This window comes from Humulus lupulus, chromosome 8, assembly GCF_963169125.1.
Source record: "Humulus lupulus chromosome 8, drHumLupu1.1, whole genome shotgun sequence".
Lineage (NCBI taxonomy): Eukaryota > Viridiplantae > Streptophyta > Magnoliopsida > Rosales > Cannabaceae > Humulus > Humulus lupulus.
In genome coordinates this window covers 75,126,877-75,135,676 of record NC_084800.1, presented here as the reverse complement: position 1 = coordinate 75,135,676, position 8,800 = coordinate 75,126,877, and the positions used below count along the sequence as shown (strand labels likewise).

The 8,800-nt window shown below is 33.3% G+C and overlaps 1 protein-coding gene across 1 annotated transcript; it reads right to left on the bottom strand.

Moving 5' to 3' along the window:
• Positions 1-5,078: 5,078 nt before the first annotated feature.
• On the bottom strand, positions 5,079-8,393 carry LOC133797832 (uncharacterized). Its single transcript, XM_062235910.1, has 2 exons — positions 8,225-8,393; positions 5,079-7,558 (listed from the first exon to the last, which is right to left on the bottom strand). The coding sequence occupies exon 2, from the start codon at positions 7,410-7,412 to the stop codon at positions 5,598-5,600; it is 1,815 nt and encodes a 604-aa protein (XP_062091894.1). The 5' UTR covers positions 7,413-7,558; positions 8,225-8,393; the 3' UTR covers positions 5,079-5,597.
• Between the last annotated feature and the right edge of the window lie 407 nt (positions 8,394-8,800).

Below are 8,800 nucleotides of genomic sequence, written 5' to 3'. Positions count from 1 at the left end.
TATTCAAGCAATATAATGTAGATGTTCAATTATAAGAAGAAAAAAAACTTTTATTAACTTACAAAATAAAATGTATTTCCACATAATTTTAATTAGGGCACAAACTCTAACACACTCTTTTTCATTGCCTTCTCAACATCTGGTGGTATCCATGTTTTGCGACAAAACTACTCAAAAATCAATGCAAAATTATTTTCTTAATTATTTATTAATATTAAATAACTAACCATCAAGTAAAAAATCATGTGAAATTATATTATTAGTTATTATTATTTATGTTTTTTTTTGTTATTTTAATCTAAAAGTTACATTTTAGTTTGTTTGGAATTTTTCATTTTATTCAATAAAAGTCGATACATTTCATTGACAATTTGATGAGAATCCATTCCATAGTTGAAATATGGGGTTTTTTTCCATTTTTTTATGTCAATTAAGGCACGTCAAAATCCATTGAAACCTATCAAACACCACCATCAAGGTTCCACTAAATTCTATCTAAAATACTATTTTCTCACATAACCTAAAAGTGATCGAGGCATCATCAAAATCCATCAAAAACCAACATTGAAGCTTCATTGAAAACCATCGAACCCTAGCTAAAAGAACTATCTTTTCATATTGCCTAGAACCCTTCAAGGCGTCATCAAAATCCATGAAAACTACCACCAAGGCTTCATATAGATAGAGAGGCACATAGAAGAGAGAGATGAGGGTTAGAATTATGAGAGGGGCTTACATCCAAATGATTTTTTTCAAGCATATTTTTCAAATATTTCATATATATGAGGGATAGTTTTCTATAAAGGTCCCCTTAATGCATAAAAACTCAAACTTCCCTAGTAAAATCGAAAATTTTAGTTTCACAATTATACTATACCGTCAAAAGAAAAAAAACACAAAGCAAATTTGACTCCCTCTAATTATATAGTAAATTAAAGGGTTATTAGTGGCATAAATACTTGTTGGGATTTTGCTAACTTATCCCTACACCAACTCACCAAATCAATTAATATACCAAGGTCAAAACTGACCTTTCACAAGACTATATACAAAGTTGTCAAAGTTACATGACACACACTACACAATAATGCTTTTAACTTTTATACTTAGATATGTATCAAATAAAAAATAATAATTTCAAAACTAAGCAAAAGCAATTTCTGGAAAAACTCTAGGGTTAGGGCAAAAATCAGAGCATTTCAACAATGAGAGAAATCAGAGAATAAAGTTTCAGAGGAGGAAGACAAACACAGAGATCTTATCGAGGTTCGTCCCAGAATTTGGACTACTTCCTCGTCGAGCTCGCCTTAGGGATGTAACTCAGAGTTTCACTATTCAAATTAAGAACTTCAAGTACAACAGATGAGGATCCAAGTCACATCTTGACTGGTAAGTCTCAGATCTTCTTTTCTCTATCTCTGTTTTTCTTAGTTGTTCCTAACAATCACTCTTTCTAACTCTCTTTTCTTTCTATTGCATAAACCTCACGAGAACCACTCTCAATCTCGCTCAAGCTTGGAAATCAGGATACTTCAGGAGCTTCAAGAATCAGATAATGATCCTTCTCCATGTACTCCTTTTATTTATAGATAGTATTTTGTGGCTTGATCTGACTAGGAAGTTGTTTAGAGTAGTTTGTTCTTTCTGTTTGAGTGTTTCTGTTGAATGTCATGTATTGACTTGCCACACTGTACTTTAGTTTGCTATGAGTAGTTAAGTTCTTGATTTGTTGTAACTGATTTTGTATGAAATCTTATAAGGGAATTTAAAATAACAATACTCAATGTTTTTGCTTTGTTGTAGTTATATACATTTTTTTTTTGCGGTAAAAATACCTAATGATTTTGTTACTACGTTCTCCATTTTCTTTGTTAATTGTTGACTCTATAGACACCTGTGAGCTTATTATTGAAATTAACCGAGAGACACGTATCCCTTGAGTTAGCAATTTACAGTGGAGGTAGTCACAGAATTACTATTTTGGTAATATTGCGTATTTTTGTCACAAAAAAATAGGTATATAACTAAATCAAAGTGAAAACATTGAGTATTTATGATACCAATTACCCTAAATTAAATATTTTAAACAAAATCTTTTAATTTTCTTATTATAATACATTTCATTGAACTCTAGCCTAACTCGCCTTCATAATTCCATGACGGATCAAAGGTTGTGTTTTGCTAACTTTTATCTTTTTTATAAATTTTTATGATACATTACTAATTTGATCGTTGGAGTATCTTTAGCCGCTCCAACCCAATATCAAGGTCATTATAATTATCTTCTCTCTATTTTTTTTTTTCATAGAAGGTTAGTTCCCACCTTTCAACATTCAATTGTAAATAACTTGTTATGAACATTAATTGAAGACCCACACACGTGGTAGAAAAAGAAGAATTATCAAAGTTTGAAATTCGAAAACTTAAAGAAGTAACACAGAGCATAGAAAGAGAAAAAGAAAACTCAAGAACTTGAATAAGAAAAAAAAAACGAAGAAGAACTTTAATACGAAAACTTGAAGAAAAAATAAATAGAGATGCAAAGATAAAGCTTGTAGAGGAAGAAAATGACAATTTGGAAGAGGAAAAAATATATTGTTGAAGTGTGAAAATTGCTTCAATAACTATTTTTCATAATTGGAAAGATCCAATTATAGAAACTTACATCTAATCATCATTGAATTCTGCGAATACACACTAGGTTGACTTAATCAACCATTTTGGGGTACCTGTAAGAAGAACTTTTAAGCCAGTTTGGATTCTCTTGGTGAAATCAAGGTCCCTCAAATAGATAATTGTTGAGGTACAAATTTCCCTTCAACAACAAGTTTCCAAACATGGAAAAACTAGTGATTTAATTATCATAAACTGATAATGCCCTTTTGACCACACATTCAGTTGACTTAATCAATTATGTGAATGTGTTCTTGATATGAACATAAAGAGAAAACCCAACTGAGTAACTGCCAGTAGGCAAAAATGTAAAGGAGAATGATAAAAAAAAAAAAAAAAAACGCCTAAAATACCCAATATCTTTAAAATGTTAGTCCACATCATTACATCATTGGGTTTAAATTCATGCTTCCTGCTTTTATTTAAGGCAATCTAGTAGAGGTGGTAATAATCAACTATTCCTCTTAGCTATTCTTCTCAATTTTTTTTAAGTAGTTCTTGGGTTTATTTTGCAGTCTCATTAATATGTTTCTTTGTTCCTCTGTAGTTTCCAACTTTGACATTAACTCATATAATCTTCTTGTGTTGTCTTTGTATTGTATTTACAATCGATAGGGGCATACGCCCCTTCGTTGTTACATCTTATGCCCATCTTAAAAGTATTATATATCATTTTCTTTATATTATTCATCTATATTTCTCTATCTTTATGTTTCAATTTTTTAATGTCCTTCTCCATACTAATCTTTTGTTGTTTTCTTGTTTTCCTTATTTTGTAGAAGATTTTACAGTTATATAGACAGAATGTATGACGTTAATAGTAGCTTTGGATTGAATTTTTTCATTATGACTATTAGTACACATAGTCGAAACTGATTGTCTTGGAGCTGTGTCTGCCTATGCTAAGAGAGAAACCTTTTTCAATGACCTTGGGTCTTTGTTAGAGGATATAGCAAGTTTGTTGTCCAGATTTCCAAGAGTGTCCATAATCCATGTTTATCGGTCGGCCAATATGGCAGCTCATAGATTAGTTGTGCATGCTCTTCGGATAGATATACAACTTGTTTGGTTAGATGACATCCTCTCATTTCTTAAGGATGCTTAGTTTCTAGATTGTACGACTTTTTGATTATTTTCAATAAAGTTATCGTTGCCAAATAATAGATATTAAAAGGGGAATAATATTTGGCCAAAATATAGGCTCGTACAATTATCAAATTAGTATATTTATAGACAAAAGCAAAATAGAAGAAGAGAAAAAGAACTTATTTTCATTGGTCCACTTGGGCATTATGCAAATAAATGCCCCCGAGCAAAAGTGTTGAAATGTGTTTAAGAATTATTGAGTATTTAATATTTATTTATTTGGTTGTTAATTTTAATTATAATTCAGTATTAAAATGGTAAACGTAATTACATATTTTTTTGTCAGACATATGTTTAAATTATAAAAGACTATTTTGGTGAATTCATAGTCAAGATCTGTTTACTTTGGAGTGACTCTATAGCCACCAGCTTTGTTTACTACTTTAATCTTCAATTCTAAGCTTCTTGCCATTGCTTCCATTATTATTTTTTTCAGGAAAATTCGAGAAAAATTATATTTACGAGAGTGAGTTTTTTCCCCTAAATATAAACGGACATTCAAAAAAAAAAAACAAAAAATGTAATTTAAATTATTTTTTTTTTAAAATGGAGGATTAATTAGACCAAGAGTCGGGATAAACACGTCATTAGTTTGCCACAAACTTTATATACGAATGATTGGTAAAGACAAAAATGCAATACATAGATTGAACAAACAAACAATGAAACAGCAAGAATTAAAAAAATAATTAAGGTGATAGCTACTTCCAACCAATAAAATTAGATGACAAATTAAAACTTCTAAAGTGGCCACCGGGAAAGTTGGCAGATGTTGGTACTCACAGATCAACAATTTTTATACGCATCTTCATTTCAATGCATACAAGTCCAGAGCAAAAGAATGTGCTAGTGCTGCTACAGTGGTAAGATGAGTACTAAAAAAACACCAAACCCAAACTTCCCTCATCTCCTTTCAAACATTTACAACACTTTTCTTTTTCAAAGAACCCCATACATGAATCAACAGAACATTCTAACAAAAGAACAATAATGAGATTCATCTACTTGGGGCCTGCTCAGGCAAATTAGTCTCACTATAATCAAGATCAAAAGTTTAAGAATATTCTCATGCATACTATGCACCTTGGCCAGATTACAGAGCAGGAAGTAATAATAATTTTAATATGTACCTTGGAGACCCTATGAAATCTGCAAAAATGTCATACTCCTTAACATGCATGAAGAAGAATGTAAGAACATGTTCATAATCTGTTGCTAGACAATGTCAATGGAGCCTGCTCATCAGACCTGCCAATGCATTGGGTTGGCCCTTAAGGGCAAAAACTTGAATCTGCTTATGTATAATAACACATACACTTCAGTTACAATGTGGCATAACGTAATGCACCAACCTTACAGAGACTGCTATCCAGAAAGAAACATGCGTGACCCTAAAAGGTCTTCTTCTATCTATGAATAAGAATCTTTATATGGAAACTTTACAGCTATTACAGAAGAGTATAGCTAATAAAATACACCTCTAAAGGTGAACAAGCTTAACTAGAAATGACAAAGCTTTATGAGGGAGAGAAAAGGGACCCAATTTTTTTTTTTTGGGTGGCTAGGACTCCTCACCAAAAGAAAAGAATTAGAAGCTGAATCAATACCTTTAAGTCATCTTGAGTGCATACTGCCCTTGAATATCAACAGAGTACGGTAGTTTTCTCTTTCACCTTAGCAATCATTAGTATTGAAAAGCAGGATTGAGAAGCCTCACGAACCGGCAAGGTAGCAGAGACCAAATTTCTTTTGGTAATTACCATGGGAAAAAAACAGTATCATGCATCTAGTTCCAAATACTCATCATATACTCTACCGCTAGCACACTCTAATAGAGCTTTAGCATTGAGTTCTCTACCAAATCTCCAGATGTAATTTAGACCAACAAGAAGCTCGGTAATCATTGCTTCAGTTTTTTCCTGATTCGCAAAGTAAAGAGTTTGTACCAGAAGCACGTTAGCTTTAGAAACCAAGTTCTGCTGCTCAAAGCTTCGCTCAGACTGCCATCTTATGGTATTATGTGCTAGCGGCGCCAACCATTCTAATATTGATGTCATCGCATCGTTCCACTCTCCCGCAAGAACTGGGTCATAGCTTGATGAGGCCAAGCTCTTGCTGCATGGTTTTAGCTTTGCCCTAAGGGCAGTTCTCACACTTACAGGCAGCATATTGTACAGGTCATCTCTTGCATCAAGTCCAATCAGGTGAGGAGAAGCCGCTAACTTCTCAATTACAACAACAGCATTGGCATAGTGAAGAGCCAAGGCTGCAGCACCAAGGGTATTGGGTGGTGCGGCCAACAACTTACAATTGGAAATAGAACTCAATGGATTAAGCTCTATGTTGCTGGGCATAATTAGGTCGGTATTGGCATCATTGACTCCATTCAGGACTCTTGAGTGAATTCCATTTGAACTTAAATGACAATTGGTGACAGGAGAACTGTTTCCAGCCATCATACACCCTTTAAAAGGACCCACTTGAGTTAATCGATTAGATTTCGCGTGAGATTTCTTTCCATTAGTAGATCGTGAATGGTCATGAGTTTGCCACATCTTCTTGGTCATTTTACTTATCCCAGAAATTGGACCTGATTTTGTCATTGACCTCCCAATAGGACCCGAATGAAAAATGTTTCGTTTCTTGTCAGTAACAGGACCAGGATTTGGAGTTGAGGCACCAACACTGATAGGACCAGAATAGAAATTATTGGTTTTATTTGTTTTAGAAATTGGCCCTGATTTAGCTGTAAAGTTCCCGATGGGGCCTGATGCAAATCTAGGAAGGCCCCTCTCAGATTGATGAGCTGAAGATTGCAACATTGCAGAGACTGATTGGCTACGATAAATCTGATCAGAACTTATAACTCCAGAATCTTCAATTTCACCAATGTCAAACTGTGGAGACCCAAAGACATGCTTGATCCTACCGAAAAGTGTGAACATAAATCGCGCCAAGAGAAGAACTGTGTAGTCATAAGTCTTGTTCCAAAGAGAGTCGTCTTGTATACGTTTCACCTCGTGCTTCTTCCAGGTAACTTTCTTCCCAAACTCCAGCAAACTGGCAGCATCTGAGTCTTCATTACTCTTCATTCTCCTTAAAGTTTGTTCAAGATCTGCATACACTTCCATCTCTTGATACAAATTTGCATTAAGTGAAATAAACTTTTCCATCTTCTTAGCTTTCCTTTCCATTTTCTTCCACGTAAATGCCCACCCATTCAGATCAACACCATATCTGATCCAGTCATTGAAAGCTTGCTCAAAATTCTTCAAAGTGGGATCACTGCACTTCTTTCCAAGTCTAGCCACAGCTTTTGCCACATGAAAAACATTATCAATCATTTCTTTACATATTAATTTCACAATGTATTCATCATCGTCTGAGATTAATTTCTTTATACCAACTGAGTTTGTAATCTCTTCTCTGAACCTAGCAACCTGCTTATCAGTCAGAGACTGCCATAAATGGATCATCTTAGACATTAAACTGGCTACTTCAAATGCCAAAACTCCAATAACTGCTTTCTCCACAGCAGCCTCATGCTTTTTTGGGGTCTTCCAAAGGCTGCGAAACCACGATTCCGCAACCATCTCTTGTCCCAAAAATATAATCTTTACGCCAAATTTAACATCACGTTCCTTGATTCTGTAGGGAATCAGCTATAATTAAAAACCAAAGAATTGGGTTCAGTTGCTGACTAAGTGAGTTCTCAACTGACAAAGAATCAAAATACCACCTGCAAAAGAATAAAAATTAAATCACAATAAAACCTCCACCAGATTGAAGCTACTACATGAAATTTTAAGGAAAGAATAAGCTAAACCCTAAATTTTAATTGAAGCACAAATAAATCAGAATAAAAGTTAAACCAAAAATCTGTTCTCCAACTTTTTACACCCAGTTTCCAAAAAACAACAGAAGAACAAATTCCACCGACCCAACTTTTGAACTCATTCCTAGAAATTTAAACTTAATTCCAGATGAAGTTTCTCTCTCTTTCTCATTTCTTTACCTATCGTTTGAAAAAAAAAATACATTTCTAGAAAATTCATAGTGAAATTCAAACTTCTTCTTATGTTATACAATTAAAAAGACGAAGAAGAAAACCCATAATAAAAGACCCAATATCCCATAAATAAGATTGATCAAAATTCCAAAACCCCTCGTACACAACATCCGAAAGAAGCTCTTTTTTTTTCCTCATACTCAGGTTGCGGCATCAAAAAAAAAAAGTTCACAAGCTTAATAAACTCACACCCAGATTCACAAAACAAAAATTCCTTCCATTTTTAGCACAAATTCTACTCAAACAAAGCAAAATTAGCAGAAAAAATACATCACCATAAATAGGAAAAAGTAGAGAGAAAAATCATTTAGATTAAAAAAAAAATCAAAGACTTACCGATCACATGAACCACAACTAGTCCACGAGTCTAATTTTCAGCAGGAAATTGAAAATGAGAGCTTTTTAGAAAGAGAAAGAAGAAGGAGAGAGAATGGGAAGTAGCTAAGAAGCTGCAGTGGAGACTTGAAGCCACATGGAGAAGACCACAGCTGAAAACTGTAATGAACAAAAGCGAGTAATATTAAAGATATGTCTTTTATTTTAATTCTATATTTTATTGCATTTTGTAACATGTACTTTCTCATACATTGCTTTTTAGTCCTTTTTTAGTTTATTTTTTGCTTTTTTGGTGGCTATAGGATTAGGGCCTAAGTTCATAGTATTTATGCAGACTTTCCCCAAAGGATTGATTTTTATTATTATGCCTTTCAAAGCTACTTGCTTTTCTTTTACCTTTGTTGACCGTCTAATAAGGACACAACCAATTTGGTCTTTTTTGTCAGCAAATATATAAATGAAAATATTAAAATTATGACATGTAAAGAAATAAATCAAACTTTTTTTTTGGTTATGTGATAAAGATAAGCCAACAAATACTAAAAAAATTCCATATTTAAATTAAATATCACTGAC